We start from the raw sequence: 19,607 nt of genomic DNA, 5'->3' as shown, positions 1-19,607 counted from the left end.
CCATGCAGGAGGTTTTTGTCAGGCGGTTTATCACTGTGATTATTATGGTAGTGGTTATTATGACCACAGTGATAAACACCCATACAAAAACAGGCACAGACAGTACAGAGAAATCCTATGCAGTATGATTCCTAACAGGATGTATTCAAGAGCTTCAAAACCTGCTCCTCTGGGGAAACAGAAGAGTTTGAATTGGATATATGAGTAAATGAGGTTAAAATAAGTATTGCTGTGTATTTTCTATAGCAGAACTGGTTCATTAAGAACATACACCACTGTTTTACACACCCTGTGACAAATATGCCTGCAATACCCTGTGTGAAACAGTTTTGCTGATCACACTGTCATTACAGCCTCACTGCACAACAAAGCACATTATTGTTCATTTATCTAAACACAAGCTGTATTAATCACATTAAATCAGTTTACCTTGTACTTCAGTCCACCAGCATTTTTAAATATATACAATTTCACTGTATTACACACTGAAGGAGATTCAAATGAACCTTTCCAAGCCAAATTTTTCATCCCATGTTTCCGAAACGTGGTGAAACAAATGTTCCCAGAAATAAAAGTCTGTGAAGGCCAATATGCCTATATGGCCAATTTTCTGACAAAAGTAGTGAATCTTGAATAGATATTATGCAACATTCCCCAACATTGTTATGCCATATTTATATGATTTATGTAATAAGATCAGCATCAGAGGAAACTGTTATAATTTGGAGCTCAGTCTGTTCCAGGTGTTTCCCTGTTGCAGTGACACTGATGCCTCATATTTATTATAGGGGGCTGTTATCAGAAGAGAAATAACGAAAGAAACAGCAGCAGAAGACAGACTTTTACAGGATCACCTTCTTGTTCACAGCACCGTGACTCAAATGCATAATTCCTACATTGTAGGTTGGAAATAATGAAATATCATAATAAATAAATAAAATGTGTGAGTTATTGTGTCTTTTCTTTTAAGAGGTCTGTTTGATAATAGTACATGGACTTATTAAAATTATTATTATTTCAAGTTTGGATTATGACATTTAACACGTGATTTTGATCGGGAGCAAAACACAAAAACATTGAAATCCTATTTTAACAAAATTGCTTAAAAAAAGGTGCAAAAAAGGAGTTACTTTATAGTCAGTTTCATATCTTGCCCCTTCAGTAAACCCAGCCCTAGTCAGTGAATCATATTCTTGAATGCCCTCACAGTGTCCACACAATCTACATGGATATGTTTCTGTCAACGCCTGGCTTTAGCAGCAACAGCAAGATGATCTTCCTTCTCTTCTTATTCTTCCTGCCCCTTGATGCCCAGACTCTCCTCTATGCAAAGCCAGCGGCCGCTCCTCCTTACTTAACCGGCAGCTGCGGCTCTTCTGTGGATCAGCAGGTCTCCAGCCAGTCTCTCAGAAACAGGCAACACTGAGCTCTGTGGGAACGATGCTGCCCGTACTTGTGTTTCTGTGGCTGACGGCTGCACCTCGTGAGTTCAAACTAGTCTGGCGGCTCAATGTTAAATAATAATAATAATAATAATAATAATAATAATAATAATAATAATACTTCTAATGCTATTATTTGCTGTGGTTCTTATTTATGTATATTGTTGTTCTTTCTCTAGGTGTTGGGGCCCAGATTGTGCTGACACAGTCTGAATCGGTGCTGAGGCAGCTAGGAGGGTCTGTCCAATTAAACTGTGCCGTCTCTGGGTTTAGTGTCAGCAGCTACAGCATGTACTGGATCCGCCAGGCTCCTGGTAAAGGACTGGAGTGGATAGTTTACTTCTACTCAAGTTCTGACAATAGCTACGCCTCGTCTGTCAAAGGAAGGTTCACGGCCTCCAAAGACAGCAGCAGTTTGTACTTGGACATGACCAACCTGAGAGCTGAAGACACTGGAGTCTATTACTGTGCGAGAGACACCGTGCCACACGTGGCCTAAAGTAAGAGTCAAAATCCACCTGATCATCACAGTGCTGTTGTGGGGCCTAGGGGGTCAATAGTGTCACCACAGACAGGACAAAATACGCACATTAACATTATTTGAGTGCTGTACAGGAAGCAGGTAAATTATTCAATTTAATCACTAATTGTTTTACATTTTAATATCTTGTCAAATCCCTTTCATTCCACAAAACAATGAAGGTTTGTATTTTCAATTCAGCTTTTACAGCATGTTAGAAATAGCAGATGCCAGAACTATATGTGTTACCTTATTGAAGAGGTATGTAGTTTAAATAAGTATGTGTTTTGTTCTCAGTATGTGTTTTGTTCTAGTTATGTATTGACATAATATGGAACTACAGAAGGAAACTTGTTATTCATAATGTAAACATAGAATATTAGAATATTCTATAGCTGTTTTACATATATTTAAATAAAAATACTGTCTTTAGTACTTTAACTATTTTGGAAGTATTTAATAAATTGCATATATGGATTCTCAAATACATTAAATAATTTAATGAGGATGTATTTAAACAGAGGACAACTTTAACTAAGTTAATCATTTGGCAAAACAGATTAAAGCTTATTTTGTGTAATGCGAATATGGCTATATTACAATATTGTATAGCTGATTAATATATTCTTAAATAAAAAATATATATTGAGTAGGTTAAGTGGGTTACACAAATAAATCAATGAATACATGTTTAAAAATGTGTGCATCTATGATTTAATTCTCACCTTTAACGATAGTCAGATGAAAAAGCAATAGCAATTGTTTTGTCTTGTATTTAAATATCATTTGCACATTACTTCAAATGGATCTTTAAATAATTATTAAAAGAACAGGTCTATAGATAAATAGGTGGTTATGAATTGGGCTGTGTTTTTTGTATGGGTGTTGATCACTGTGATTATGGGGTGGTATGGGTCACAGTGATACAAACCGTTACAAAAACCACCATTCATTCTCACACTGTACAGTATATTCTATACAAACCACATGACCACAACATATTAATTAAGTGTCTGTGTGTCTAGCATTTCAATTCTCTTCAGAGCAAGGACTGTTTTATTCATTTTTTTAAATAATATTACTGCCAAATATACAATACTTCCATATAATTAAGTTTAAAGTCAAAGTTAATTGTTGAGCAGACATAATGCTTCCTAGTTTATATATGAGCTATGTAAGCTAGTTACTTTCATGTTATTAAAAAAAACATTATCATCATCATTAATAGTAACAGTATTAGTTAATACTAACAGTAATGACTGTATAACCTGTTCTTGATAGTGGTTATATTTACAAGTTGAGGATAAACAAAGTTGCCACTGAGGACAGGATTGTGGTTCCCTATTATCAGGTGGGTGTCAACACAGACATTAACATTATTTGCATACAGTACATTATTCAGTTATTCAATTATTCAATTGAATCACCTTTTGTGTATCACATTATTTGAATTTCACAAAACTATGATGGTTTGTGTTTTCCAAACAACTTTTACAGCAGCTTATAAATAGCAGATGTCCAGACGAAGTCAGAACTATATGTATTTCCTTATTGAAGAGGTATGTAGTTGAAATAATTATTTGTTTACAAATCATTGTTTCTTCATTCTGTTATTTACTTACACAAATACATCAATTAACATTTAAAAATCATGCTCAAGTCTATGATTTCATTCTCTCCTTCAATTAAAAAATTAAGACATTTTTTTCCAATAGCAACACAAAAACAGGAAAATAAGGAAAATAAATTAAAATTTAAACCAAACATGACACATTCAAATAACTCATACACTCAATCAAAATAATAAGTAAAGCACTGATGAATCTGACCCCTTCCCAGAACCTAAATCCTGCAAAATCCCCCTCTTGAACACAATCCGATCTTCCTACAAATGTTTCCTAAACCAACATCCACCTCAATCACAATTATATATTTTGTTCTTAGTCAATCACACTCCCTAGTTCCAGCTCTTAAAGCGGCAGATTAATCTACCAATACTACATTGTAATTAAATGTCACTTGAACATGTCCTCAAAAGCATCTTTTAGTTGTTCTTAAATAAACAAACAAATAAATACAATAAGTGGTGCAGAATGGGGCTGTGGTTCTGTATGGTTTCACTGTCACTGTGATACAACCCATTATAAAAAAAACATTTTTTATTCTCACACTATACAGTACTTTATATATAAACCACATTACCTCAACATAATAATAATAATAATAATAATAATAATAATTATTATTATTATTATTATTATTATTATTATTATTAGTAGTAGTAGTAGTAGTAGTAGTAGTAGTAGTAGTAGTAGTAGTAGTAGTACACTGCCAAAAGTCATTTCTTACTACAGGATTATTTTTTCTTCTGTGAAGAAACAATTTCTTCCCTGAAGATCCGTGGGCCAAGATTTTTTTTTTCTTTATGAATTCTTATTGGCTCCAGAAATATATTCTCATCCCATGGTTATGTCAATTCCAGTCAGAATTTACTTGCTACAATAAATTATTTATTGTGTCCAGAAATTATTCCAATGAAACCAATTACCTGATTTCTTGAACAAGAGATTGGTTTCTTCTATCAAGAGAGAACGTTCTTGCAACAATACATTTATTGTGTTTAGAAATAATTCAAATTCCTTTTTTTCCCGAAAAACAGTGCTTTCTTAAAACTTTATTTTAGAAATACTTTCTTAACTAAGTGCAAAAGACAAATCAAATGAACAAAATGAAGGATGCAAAACAAACACACAAAAACATCAATGGGATGTTGTATTAAATTGAAGATTTCATTTATTGATCCATCAAAATACACGTTAGATAATGTACAAACTGGAGCAGCATCACACTATTGTTCAAGCCAGTTGGAGTAAATGCTCCTGCAGAAGAGAGATCTGGCAGAATCTGAAGAGCCTTCCTCGTCTTCTCTAAAGCAAAGAACAAACCTGTTACTCCAGCGTTAATAATATTCATTTTAAATAAGTGGCATGCATGATAATTGTCATTGTTGACTTTTAAGCACATCTGTGAAACAAGATGGCACAATGTTACACTGCCAGACGATTTCACAATATGCACTGACGGGTGTCTTTATTGAAATTACCTAAATTCATATTTTGTATTTGGGGTGTTCCTTATTGTACAGTATAAGATAAGTCCTCTGATGCAGTTTGTGTGAGCAGAGGACAAAGTTAATTCAACTTAAGGCTTATTTTATACGAGACACATTACACAAAACATTGTATCTATATCATTGAGTTTTTAATCTGTAATAGGAGTAATATCAATACGTTTACATGCCGTTATGGAGTCCTGAGTTTGACCTGAATGTGTTACTTCTAATATCATTTTATGAAACTGTATTCAAATACACAATGTGTACATATAATTAGTTAACTCGCAACAGCAATAAAACAATATTATATAAAAAATACTCACGAAATACCGAAATGAATAGGTTAATGACCTCTGTGTTATCTAATTACCTGTTAAGAGTTTTCCATTTTCGAAAGCTAATTCAACATGCGTTGGAAGTTACTGACCCCCAATAAGGTGTGCAATCACAGTAAAGTCGTCTTCATTTTGTGGAAGAGAAATATCGACTGCAGTTTTGAGTGACGCAGTCAGTGATTCAGTTACTCCCTCCTAATCTGCCATCTTCGTTATTTATTTTTCCAAACATTAAAAAATTAAATAAAACCCGTCTCTCGCAAGTGCATGGGTCATATCAATAATATACTCTCAGATTAACCAGGTTTTCATAAACCGTGTAATATAAACCAATGCCCTAAAAAGTGACCACCTGGCCGTCTACAAGTACAGAGACTGCAATTTTAACTTGAACCAAAACGCACATCCATCATTAGTGTATAAGAAAACGTTAAATATAGATTATTTTCCTCACGTTGATATACCTTTGCTTTGATCTTTGCTGCGTTTTAAAAGTGTAAAATATGTTTTGTGTTTCTGCTGTTTGTACTGACTTCCTTTTATTTTGAACCCATTGTTACATTTACAAACAAAATTATTAATTTTGAATTAAATATTCGATTTGTATCCGCTAGGACTGAAATATGCACTGCCATAAACTAGCTATTAATGGCTATTGTACTGCTGTTACTGTATGGTGATTCTTGAAATGTGTATATTTAATCTGTAAATCGCTCTTGGTAAGGTCATCTGCTAAGAAAAAATATAATAATAATAATAATTATTATTATTATTATTTGTATATTTTGTTCTTAGCAGATGACCTTAACAAAAGCGACTTACAGATTAAATGTCGCTTTTTAAACAAAAGTGAACCAAACTGTGTATGTTTAGTTAAAAGCACCAAATTAATACCCAGATTAACTCAGGAACTGTAGTGCATTGCAGAATTTTGCTTGCAAAACCGAACATATTTATTTTCCTTTCTTTTTATTTTTTTTATTTTTTTAATTGCTCCACACCTTTCAAAAAATATTGTGAAAACGATCAAGCAGAGAACTAATCTGCATCTAAAAGAGGAATTCGTCAGCCCTTTACAGCACACAGTTGAAACCAGCTATAGTTTATATGTATATATACACACATATACACAAAAAAAAACGTGTATATTGACACTGCCCATCCCTTGTCACCATGCAGGAGGTTTTTGTCAGCCGGTTTATCACTGTGATTATTATGGTAGTGGTTGGAGTGGCCACAGTGATAAACCCCCGTACAAAAACCCCTTGCCAGAGGCACAGACAGTACAGAGAAATCCCACTGACCACACAGCATGTATTCAAGAGCTTCAAATCCTGCTCCTCCGGTGAAACACAAGAACTTGAATTGGCTATATTAAAGAGGGCAGAACTGGGTCACACCTGTCATGAGAGGTGTCTGATGAGCTCAATTATTCCCAATTATTGTTTGGTTTTTGCTATTTATTATTTTCATTATTATGCATGGGTTTTGCACTTGATTTCTTATTTTATCACTTTATTGTTGAATTACCTTGTTTGGCTTTTTTCACTAATTGTTTGAATTTTCACATGTGCTTTTCACTACATTTTCACAAGTTTCTCAGCACTTAAGACACTCCTGATTTAAACAGTGTCTTTCCCAGGCAACACACAACGTTGTGACAACATTATTTGTTAACAGGGTTTCCTTCCTCCAACTGCAGCGCCTTTCCACCTGTTTCCACTCAATGACTACAATATTCCCTGATTATAAAGACTGGTCTGAAAGCACATCCAAAGACATAGGAGACCGTAATCTAAGTATTGTATTGCTTCGCCCTATTCCAGTGGTTCCCAAACCGGTCCTGGGGGACCCCCTGCCCTGCTGGTTTTTGTTCCAACCGAGCTCTCAATTACTTAATTGAATGTTAATTGAAGTAACAATCTGCTTAGATTTTACTTTTTAAATTGTGTAAGAAAATAGTTGTTTCTTCAATACGTTTTTTAATATAATTCTATACTTAACTTAAAACCCCTACTGTTTAAAATAATTAAAAGTCTCTGATTTAGGAAATTATTAGTTGAATTAAGGGTTCAATTAAGTAATTGAGACCTCGGTTGGAACAAAAACCAGCAGAGAAGGGGGTCCCCCAGGACCGATTTGGGAACCACTGCCCTATTCCCTGCTGCGCTTCGCTCTCCAGTCAAAAGAACCTGCCAAAGAGAGAGCATCAGATACCCAAAAGGTTCCCATTGATCATTTGCTGTTACTTACCTTTCCAGAGACAAAGTCCTTCTTTAGAAGCGATGTCCTGGAGTCTGGACTGGTCCAGCCTGGGGAGAGAGGCACACTGTAAAGGAGGGTGAGAAACAGGACGTGTACCGTTAAATAACCTTGGAGAAGTGTATGGAAACAACTCATCTGTTGTCATGCAGACATTGTCCTGAGCTCTCTTTTGTCTCCTGTTGCGGTTGTTGGCTGTGCCATGGGTAAGAGCCCAGGGAGGAGAGAGCTGTGAAGAGGGACCCATACACCAGACCTGGATTGATAGAGGACTTGGACATTTTCAAGTGAAGGAACTCAGGACTGTGAAGTGTGTTTAAATTTCTCCTTTTCTTGTTTTTTGCTACTAATTTTTATATTCTGTCTTGTTGCTGTGTTTGTATTTTATAGGGCTGTCGGTTTTAGATGTTGGTTTTATTGACATATTGCCCCGTAAATTAAAAGTGATTTTAATATTTACAATTAATCTGTTGTGCACAGCAAACTTCATGTCCTGCAGTGTACCTGTTTGCTCCCTGTTTATCAAATAAACCCATTTGCCTCATAATCTTTGATAGTGAGGTCATCCCCCGCCCCCTCATGGTAAACTAACCTGGGGTGGCATTGTCAATCTGTGGATCAGTGCTCAAACATCCCCCATACCACTGTCATACACCTTGTGACGCATATGCTTGCAAACGTTTTGTCCCATAAGTCTGCACAGGGAGTTTGTGTATTGTATCCCATATTACCCTGTGCATAGCAGATTTTAGAACATAAAGTTTGGAAACGAGAGGAAACCATTCGCCCCATCATGCTCGTTTGGTCTAGGATTGGCAAAGCTCTGTGTGTTGGCAAAGCTCTGTGCTGATGGAGGCCCCCTTGTAACACATTTGGCCAAACTGCCTGGAGGCAACATCAGCAGAAGACTAAGATCACAATGCACAATGGTAAGCGTTGGCTGTAGTGTAAAGCTCGCTGCCATTGGACTCTGGAGCAGTGGAAACACAATTTCTGGAGTGATGAGTCACGCTTCACCATCTGGCAGTCCGATGGACGACTCTGGGTTTGGCAGATGCCAGGATAACACTACCTGCCCGATTGCATAGTACTACCTGTAAAGTTTGGAGAAGGAATAATGCTCTGGGGCTGTTTTTCATGGTTCGGGCCCCTTAGTTTCACTGAAGGGAAATCTTTACAATACAAAATACAATGACATCCTAGATGATTTTGCACTTCCAACTTTTAGGCAGCAGTTTGGGGAGGCCCTTTCCTGTTTCCTTTGCAAAGCCCCATGCACAAAGTGAGGTCCTTACAGAAATGGTTTGTCAAGATTGGTGTGGAAGAACTTGACTGGCCTTCACAGATCCCTGACCTCAACCCCATCAACACCTTTGGGATGAATTGGAATGCCGACTGTGAGCCAGGCCTGATCGCCCAACATCCCGTGCCCGACCTCACTAATGCTCTTGTGGCTGAATGGAAGCAAATCCCCTCAACAATGTTCCAACATCTAGTGGAAAGAGTGGAGGCTGTTATTGCATCAAAGGGGGACCAACTCCATTTTAATGTTCATCATTTTGGAATGAGATGTTTGATGAGCAAGTGTCCACATACTTTTGGCCATGTAGTGTATGCACTTTGACCCCCTGTCCAGTAGTTTCGGAAGATGTCCAGTTAGTTTAAGTACTGTAATCATTGGATATGTCGTTAAAAATGTTATAAGTGTACAATTTGCCCTCAACCTCCCGTCGATCACCAGCATCCCCTATCGGTTGACATTTTGCCAACACCCCCCCTCCAGGGGTCTGGTATTTTCGTATATCTTAAAAGTGGCAACCCTAGTGGCAAACAAGGTGCAGGGGGCATGACTCCCCTTAACTCCTTGGCAACCTACATTTGGACAAACTGAAGTCAGGACATTTCAGATCACAGATGGCTATACAATTAAATTAATTTAGGCAGATGAAGAATTTGGTCTGTAGATACTTAAAACTTCAAAGTTAAAATGGACTTTACTTCTTTTGCAAGTGGTTTATGAGAGATGTGCCCTGAGAATCAATCACTTCTTGAACAGAGTGAGAAAGTGAAGGTGTCATATAATTGCAAGTATGTATTATGTACTAATAGCTGGAGTGAGAACCGATCATATTTTATAACCCCCAACACACAACAATACCTATGAAGTTATATATTTTGTTAATTTAAAACTGTATTTAATATATAGGAGAGGTTAATTGAAGGGGGAGAGAGTGGAACAGCTCTATGACCTCAGCTGCTGGAGTGCTCCGATGTGCCTGAGTCTAGCTCCGCTCCGGCTCTGTGTCCTGGAGCTGGCCAACCCTAGTTTGGTATCCATTAATAAGTAAGTGATCCAAGGATCCTATCCAGTCTATTTTTAAATGTTCCCAAATTTTCAGCTCCACATCGCTGGGGAGTTTGTTCCAGATTGTGACAACTCTCTGTTTGAAGAAGTGTCTCCTGTTTTCTGTCTCAAATGCCTTGAAGCCCAATTTCCATTTGTGTCCCTGGGTGCGTGTGTCCCTGCTGATCTGGAAAAGCTCCTCTGGTTTGATGTGGTCGATGCCTTTCACGATTTTGAAGACTTGAAGCAAGTCCTCACATAGTCTTGTTTGTTTTTGTATCGGGCTGTAACGTTATTAAATCTGTGACTGCTTTGTTTACTGGGGACAAGGGACTCAAGTGGCTGTCACATCAGGTAAGAAATGTAGTATATAACTGGCATATTTACTTTCAGGTTGATAGTTTTATCATTTTTGTTCACGTGTGTAATTAAATTTGAGTAGGGGGCTAAAAGAAGTCCAGTAAAAACATCACAGCATGCTTTAATACACTGCAGGGCATTGAGTCTTCTATATCAGTTTCACTTTTTTGTTGATTTAATACATTATTTTTCTTGTTGCAAGGTTATATGTAATACAGGAGAAAAATGTTTTACTCTGCATTGGGACAGGTATTGGGGAATGATACAGATATTATAATAAACCGTGTACAAGGCTTTTTTATTATTTTTTTTATTTGATGGATTTCAAAATGACAAAGTGAATCTAAATAAAATTACTCCAACTCAAAAAGGATTATTTTCACATGAGCTGTTTATAATTGGAGAGACAAAAGATGTACACAAGCAAAAGTTAGAGGTTCTTGCAATTGCAAATAGTAAATCTTGTAAATTACTGTGTGGGTTTGAGTACTGAGGAAAGGGAACACAAGTCACTGTGACAAATGGTACGAGTACACACTTATTTACTTTCTAAACTTTCATGGTAGATTTTGTTTCTCTTATGTATTTATTTACACGGCACACTAGGATCATGTATCCTGCATTTGACATTTCTGTTTGAACTTTATTTTAAGAGTGAAAAAGTGTTCCTTATGTATTAAAAAGAAATTCAATCCTTCATCTGTAAACTTAGGCTTTTGATCTCCAGGACTAAAAATATAAAAGTTTGAAGTAAAACTACACTGTAAACAATTTATATCTGTGGTCGACACTGAAGACTGCTGTCCACTTTCAAGCCTCCTGAGGGTATTTTATTGCATTTTGAATCTTGTGCTTTAGACATAATCCTTTTTGAAAGAAGAATTAACAAAGGGACTATTCATATTCCAGTTATGAGATGTGCAGTGTTTTTGTGTGAGTGCATTTCATAGTGATATGGGCTGGGGTGGCACAGTGATACATAATTGTACAAAAACCTCCTCTAATATATATCCATGTTTACCTTCAAGCTCCACATCCCTACACTGGATGTCTTTTGTGACTGTAAATTAGTCAAGGAAAAAATGCTTTTCATTCGATTGTAAAGGAACAGTGCTATGAACCAATTTAAAACAAGCTTTAAAGTCCTTTTATGACTTTGAGGTTTTGGTTCAGTTGTTGCAGTAACTGTATCACTGTGATGATGCTTTTTACAACTGGGGGAAAGGAACCCAAGTGACTGTGACAACTGGTAAGAATTTGAACACTATTACTTCTGCTTTATCTTCATAACACTTTACTGTTTACAAAAGGTTAGACTGAGGTTCATGTAAACTAAAGTTGTAATTGCAAGCAGACCTGTTCCTGCACTTTGACTAAGTGTATTGTCTCAGCAGAAAGGTGTTGTGACATTTCTGAGTTAATTACAGCTTTGTGAGAATATGATGTAAAAATATATTCACAGAATTGGAAAAGATGTTGCCAGCACAAAAACCTTCCCTTCAACACTCTAGTACTTTTCTATGAATGTGGATTTCCTCCATCTATCATCAGACTGACAGTAAAGTGAACAAGAACTGTAATCCATTTCAGAAAAATAAAAAGCATTTCTTGGCAGCAATTCATAATTTTCCTTCGTATAAATAAATCCTCAGTGCAGGGTATATTATTTTCCTATAAATTGACTTTTACTGTCCTGTGGAGTAGTTTTTGTACAGTCTAGTATATTTGTTGTATCCCTGTGATTGGTTTGACTACTGGGGGAAAGGAACACAAGTCACAGTCACACATGGTAAGGGATATTTGTCTTTTGTTACCCTTTTTAATTTACTTTAATTCTATTCTGAAGAGTTCTGATGGTCACCAGTAAAGTGACGTCATTACCTTTTAGCAAAAGTCTAAAGGTTAATGTTAACTCAAATGTTTTATATACAAAATGCATGCTGACAATGATATTAATGCAATGTTTAAAATCTGCCATTTAAAATGGTTCAATCTTCTAAAGCAGTTTGCAGCCTTTTTATCAAAATGCTAAATTCTGTATATAATCTTGCATATAGCCAATCACTACATATACTTCTTTCTTGCTTGCTTGAAATTCACATTTCTTTTATGTAGGAAATGTGCCTTAACCGTGACAAACTATTTTACAGATGAATAAATACTTGTCTAATAATAACTATATATATATATATATATATATATATATATATATATATATAGGATAAGTGATTAAGAAAAATCTTCCGATTGGAGAAATAATTTGCTGTTGAATCGATACAATTGGTTTAAAAAATACTTTTTTTTTAATGTACTTAGATTGTACGAACTAATGCATGACATTAATGGCTTTGATCTTTTCTAAATGTAATCAGTGTAATTGACTTACATATAACATGTATCAAACACATACAATGATACTTGTAAGTTATGATTAGTGTAAGCTCCTTGATATTTTCCATTTAGTTATGTAACTAAAGATGTAACTAAACTTACATGTAAGTAATACTTTAATAAACATATCTGGGGAAAATGTATTTGAAGTTATAGGTGTAGACCAAATCAATGCTTCGGGTACGCTCAATTTAAAAACATAGTATGGTGGGTTTGCATTAGGTAGTAGGAAAAATTGTTTATTAAACACAAATATTTTTTTTAATTGTAATTTGCAAATGTTTCAAAGTTTATAGTTTTTTTGTTCATGAACCATAGAGTAATTATGAGAGCAGTATTCTGATTAGTGTATTCACTCACATCAAAATGTGTTGACTGTTATATATTTTTAATGTTGATTTTAATTAAGGAATTGATTGATTAATTAATGTATTTATGTTGCTTTCCTTCATAGATGGTTTTATACATGTTTCTTTTATGGACTTTTTTTAAAACAACATCTTTAACAAAAAAGTATTTTCAATTTAGTTATTACCTGAAAAAATTAGTTTTACCAATAAATGTATGCCTTTTTTGCATTATATTTTACATAATCATTAGTTAGAAATTACTAATCTACAGAACATTTTATAACATAACATGTATTTGTGATAAACTTATTACCTGAAGATATAATACTTTTGAGTAACATGTCGATGTTTGCAAGTTTGGAAAAGAAAAAGATGACACTCAAATACAATTCTCGGAATAACAGCTCAGTGTAATATTTTATTTTTCTTCGGCACAGCAAAAAAATACCTAAAATACCAAAAGTTGCATTTTGTTTTATTTTTAATTTTATGTAAAAGTACCTGTTTTGGGCAATTACGGGGTGCTTGCTTGCATGTAAGTTTAAAACAGTTTGGAAGTTATTTGGAATAATCTTTCCTTTCTTATAAAAAGCATAATTTTAGGGTAAACAATATGTGTTAATTTTTATTTATTTTTTATCTTCCAAAACAACAACAAGGTTTTTGATCAGAGTATTAAACATTTTAGAAACCAAGCTTTCTTTTCAACTAAATTGGTCTTTTTTTGTTTGCTTTTTAAAGAAAACAGATAACAATACATGTCAATGTTGTGTTGCTTATTTCTTGTGGTATAGCTCCAGAAGTGGCACCACATGTCTATGTCCTGCTACCTTGTGAAGAAGATCTGGAGACAGCTGGTAAAGTCACCATTGGTTGCCTTGCTAAAGAATTCAGTCCTTCATTTGCCACCATGACTTGGTACAAAAATGTCTCAGAAATCACTGCTGACATAGTGATGTACCCCTCTGCGGAACTAAACTCAAGATACAACCAGGTGAGCACGATCACTGTGTCAGAGAGTGAAAGGCAAGAGGACACCAGTTATACCTGCAAGGCCAGCACGAGTGCACAGTCAATGGCAACATCAAGTCCTCAAAAATTCCCCAAAGGTAAGTTGCATATTAATGCCATTAAATGTTCACTTACAGATTGTTTGGTTTTGTATTTATGTGCCATCTTGTTATTTTACATTCTTGTGAGTCCAATTTCATAACTATGTATATGTATTATTATTATTATTATTATTATTATTGCATTTTTTATTGTATTGTTTAAAAAAGCATTATCCTCTGGGTTTTTGGTTAGATTTTAATTGGCTTATAACCCACTGGGGAAAGTACTCAATTCTTCAATGGGCTTTAAAATAATGAAGTATACAGTATTTGTACAGACACAATTATTTTTATTTCTGTATGTGGTGTATCATGTATGTTAGTGATCAATATCTAAAGTATTTCTTTTGTTTTCCAGGAATTCCTCCACAAGTTTCCATTTTCCCTCTGTCAAAGCAACAAACAGATACCTTAATCCTAGTTTGTGTTGTCTCTGAGTACTATCCCAAAACAGTGAATATATCATGGACTCGTGATGACACTTCTGTGACAACAGGTTTCAGCACAATGGCTCCTGTTCAAAATCCATCAAACAGTTTATTCTGGACAATGAGCCATCTCTCAGTCACCACTGATTCCTGGAATAAAAACAATGTGTTCAGCTGTATAGTAGAACACAAAGCAAGCACCACCAGAAAGCAAACCAGTAAAGCCCAAGGTAAATATTAAAATGTATACATTTACTTCAGTTGAACCCAACCTTTTCATGTTTTCAGACTTTCAGGGTATCAGTTTTAAAATAATCTGTTCTTCATGATTTCAAACATTTGATGTAATTTGGCACTGTGTTTAGGGTCATTATCATAATGAAATGGACATGTACAAAACATAAACATCTGTGTGTGTGTGTGTGTGTGTGTGTGTAACTGAGATTAATTTGAGGGTTAGTCTCAGTCTGTGTTGAAGCATTAATTGAGAAGGTAGTCATAAAGAATATTTGGCTGAATAATATAGCAGAGGAAAAGGACCAGAAATAAAGCTGTGAAAATTAAGATGTAACAGTTTGACCTGCCCATTTCTTATTCTCTAATCCAAAGGAAGCAGAGTGGAATAATGCAAATAATATGTCAATATCAATTTAATTTTGAATTCAATGCTCTTATCATGTTTTTTAACTAGAGCACATAATTTCTGTTAAAGAACTCTGACTCTCCATTAAGAAGCAACAGATCATAGACTAAGAAATGTTAACCAGATTTGGAAGTTAAATCACTATACAAACAAATAACACATAAGAATCCAGAATAATTTTTGACAGAATATAACCTGCTGGTATAGTAACTCTGTAAACATTGCCATTTTCAGTTATCAGTTTAATCACTTATATCACATATTCTTCAATTGCAGAGGAAGATCCAGAAATGCCCTGTCTTGAGGTGGTCCTCCGTGAGCCAGGAATTCGGGAGCTGTTCACTTATAACAGAGCGGTGTTGGATTGCGAGGTTGTTGCTGCAAACTCAGATGTAAAGATATTCTGGACCATAGATGGAATAAACGTGACAAAAGACAGCAAAAAGACAGGCCCGCATACTACCAATAACAAAGTCAGCATGAAGAGCACCCTGAATGCTTCTCACGAGGACTGGTTCAACAACAAACGGTTTGAGTGCACTGTGCAACACAACTCCGGTTCAGTTGTAAAATCCACTCGGGTTTCGGATGGTAAGAGATTTTTGTGGCCTGTTTCAGAGTAATACTGAAGAAGGTCTTCACATTTCTTACTAGAAAGACACCATCACAGCTGCCAAATATAGTCAGCTTTGAGAAGGTCTTTGGCTTCGATCAGGAGCTTATAGTTTAAGATTGTGTTCATCTTGAGTTATGTCATTATGTGTTTAATTAGAAAACCAACAAACAGATATAACCAGAAATGGATTAAAGCCTATTTTCTTACCCTCTTAATTTGATATTTGTAACATACAAGATGTGATGTGTGTGTGTGTGTGTGTGTGTGTGTGTGGCTTTTCACAATAGTTTTTCTTTGTTTGCTTCTTTTGTTTTCAGTCGTCCAACAGAGGCCTACTGTATATACTCTGCCTCCATCTGAAGAGGAGATTAACATAAATAAAACCGCCACCATGATGTGCTATGTTTATGGATTCAAACCCAGAGATATATATGTCTTTTGGAAACATCACATATTAGACGGAAGTGACCTCCCCGCCATCACTGGAGAACCCGTCATGAAGGGAAACAGCTACTCTGTCATCAGTCACCTGACAGTGTCAAAGGCCGACTGGGAAACTAATTCATACCTGTGTGCAGTCAAACACTCCTCAATGGGAAACAATATTCATATACCTTTAACCAGCCACGTTAAGAAAAATGGTAATGACACTTGTGTCTGTCCCGAATAACCTAATGTCTGACGAGCACCTCTGTCCTTGTGTCTCCTCATGCTGTCAGTGGTGTTGCATTGATTGTGTGCTTTGTTATGCTCTGAATCCCTGCTTGTATTGTCCAGCTTTGAATAAGCAAAGCACAATTATGGAAAGTAACTTAAATTAAAAATGCAATACAACTTATTATTATAATGAGAATAAAAAACAATCACAGACAATTGGAATGCAGTGAAACAAATTGTGTGGTATGTATATCAAAAAATGTAATAATGAACAAGTAAGAAATTAATTTACAGAGATAGCATAATTGATACCATTCCTGTGGTCTCTTAATATCAGTTAATGCTTTTCCTCAGTTAGGACAGAGGATTTAAACAGACATGTTTGAATAGAGAAACAAAAAACATTCAAAGTCTATCACAATATAATTATCATTTTAGAATACTTTTCTGTTCAGTGTGTAAAACAATGTTGCATTTAAAGTCTGTGTACGTTTTGTTAATCTGTGATTTGTGTAATTATTTTGTTAAGTATTGTCTTGTACGGTTTTGTTTTTTGTAACACTGTTTCTGTGTGAAATGTCTGTGCAACCACCCTGTTTGACAGTTTGGAGATTACAAGACACAGCTGATTGAACTTTTCAAAAACATTTGCAAAAATAAAGACAAGCATATCATACTTCAGTCTAAAAATATTTTTTAAGCTCTAGGATATCACACTGCACAGCTGAACGACAACAATGTCAATAAAACATTCACCTGGGATTTATTCACAGGCACAGCCCATTTTACTTTACCTAGTTAAGATTACTTTACTACTTTGTTTAATGTACTGGTACTCAGTTTAGTCTGATCCCAATCTCTCTAAAATTACTGGATCATGGGAATTGGGTCTGGTTAGAGGGAACAAAGTTTAACTATTTAATTAGCAAATCTCCGAGTGTGCTAGAATTCACAGTTGATCTGAATGGTCAGGTGACCATTACAGCTTGTGTACTGGAATACTTTCATAACATTGCAAACAGAATATGAGCAAACCTAGTCCGTCTCCAATGATATATGGGATCAGATTTGAAAGACAACCCAGATTCATGTATTGCCACAATAGAAATGTGGTCCTGCCATATATTATATAACAGCTGTTTAAGCTGTACATGTATCCCTATGATATTTACATCCAAGATATTTCAACTATAAACAGAGCAAGAAAAAATAATGCTTACTAAGTTTCACACAGTGAAGCTATAAAGTGTAAACTACTAATACTATTCATAAAAACAATTATAATAGGTATGAATGTTGCCTATGAAAAGACTAAATGCCATATAAATCATTATACCACATATTTCACAAAATACTTGTGTGCATTCTAGCAACAGATGATTTTCAAACCCAAATCTCAAAATTACTCATAGAGTTAGAACTGGCTTGATGATGGCTTCTCTGTGGACAGAAGCACCCATAAAGGAAAAAAAAAAGATCCTATAATGGCTCTGAGGTTAAACATTTCTCACTTTTCTTTATCATTTGAAATTTTCAGTGAACATTCTAGTATTAACAGCCTTGTTAAACTGAACCACTGGGCGACATGTAGTGGAAAGTTACTTTTTATTTTTGCCCAAAACCTATTATGTATACTGTCCTGACATTTGGTAACACAATGGCCATTGTTGTTGATCCAGTATGTTATTATTTGCAGGGATGTCAGAGTACTTTAGCTGTAATGGGATTGAGGACGAGGAAGATGTGGCCAGCCTGTGGTCCACAGCCTCCTGCTTCATCATCCTGTTTTTATTCACCCTGATGTACAGCGCCCTCGTCAGTGTGGTAAAGGTACTACAGCACTAGAAAACTGCGTTTCGTATCACAAACACCTATACACACATGGTAAAATAAAAAACAGTATAAACAGACATAGTGCAAGTGTTGATAAGCAGAATTAGCTCATATGTTGTATCAAATAATGTTAATCTTAAACATGACAATGGTGTAATTGGAGTGTAACTGACGAGTGATTGATCATTTACCTGAATTACAGTCAATACAATTGTAATTGTAATTGGGTTATGGGGCCAGATTAAATCATAACTTTGACCCACCTGCTAATAGAAAACTACACATATGTACGTAGTTGTGGTTACATTTACGATTAAAAGAAAGAGGCATCTTACTAAAAATGAACCGCAACTGTATACAGTTTTGTCGTTTTCTATTAGTGCTTAGGTCAAAGTTTTAATTAATCTGGCCCATGATCCCCAACTGCCAGCCTCCTTCACTAATACATTAAATAGATTGAACGCACCATCTTCTCTGAACACACATCTCTTTCTCCTTGCAGGTAAAGTAGACTTTAGTGAAACTGCAATCAACTACGAGGATAAACTCAGGAGGAAGGAAGGGGAGCGCCTTCAAGGAGATTTGAAAATATATTGTTTTTATAATGCTAAAATAAACATTATTTGAATTGTTTAGAAATCAATCAATCAATCATCAATCAATGAGCACCAAATCACAAATTCCAAATTACTGCTGTAATTCTGTTAAGTAAAAGCTTAATTGTACTAAAAAGTTGATTTGTACTAATTTTGTATATATATATATATATATATATATATATATATATATATATATATATAAAATTCTGTTTCTGAACATATATGCATTTTCTACAGTTTTAATTATTAATTTGCTGCATTATTCGAGTAACTAATGACAAATCAAATATGTGAATACTATAATGATATTAATATGTGTTTGATGAAAATAAATTCAAATGGAAAATTATGTGTCTGTGCTTATGTGTTACTAAATGGAATCATATAATATCCAAAGTCATTTATTCTTGTTTCCCCATCCCAAGATGTTAATGCTAACTGTACACATCTTAAATATATAAATAAATACTATATATTTAATACATAAATATATACTTTAAAATATTACTTGCTATCTGAATTTGATATTCATAATAAAATACACAGTGTAAAGCATTACCTTTTTAAAACATTTATTGAACATAACTTCTTATATGTAAC

The 19,607-nt window shown here is 35.0% G+C and overlaps 2 gene segments (V, D, J or C); both read left to right on the top strand.

Moving 5' to 3' along the window:
* The first annotated feature begins 1,330 nt into the window (after positions 1-1,330).
* On the top strand, positions 1,331-2,024 carry LOC136768770 (immunoglobulin heavy variable 3-66-like). The segment is given in 2 exon segments: positions 1,331-1,483; positions 1,622-2,024. Coding segments are annotated over 2 exon segments (363 nt in total).
* Positions 2,025-12,125: 10,101 nt separating this feature from the next.
* On the top strand, positions 12,126-19,118 carry LOC136768769 (immunoglobulin heavy constant mu-like). The segment is given in 7 exon segments: positions 12,126-12,167; positions 13,914-14,228; positions 14,590-14,889; positions 15,579-15,893; positions 16,236-16,559; positions 18,272-18,405; positions 18,911-19,118. Coding segments are annotated over 6 exon segments (1,281 nt in total).
* The last annotated feature ends 489 nt before the right edge of the window (positions 19,119-19,607 follow it).

Source organism: Amia ocellicauda, chromosome 14, assembly GCF_036373705.1.
Source record: "Amia ocellicauda isolate fAmiCal2 chromosome 14, fAmiCal2.hap1, whole genome shotgun sequence".
In the NCBI taxonomy this organism is placed as follows: Eukaryota; Metazoa; Chordata; class Actinopteri; order Amiiformes; family Amiidae; genus Amia; species Amia ocellicauda.
This window is presented reverse-complemented; position numbering and strand designations above follow the sequence as displayed.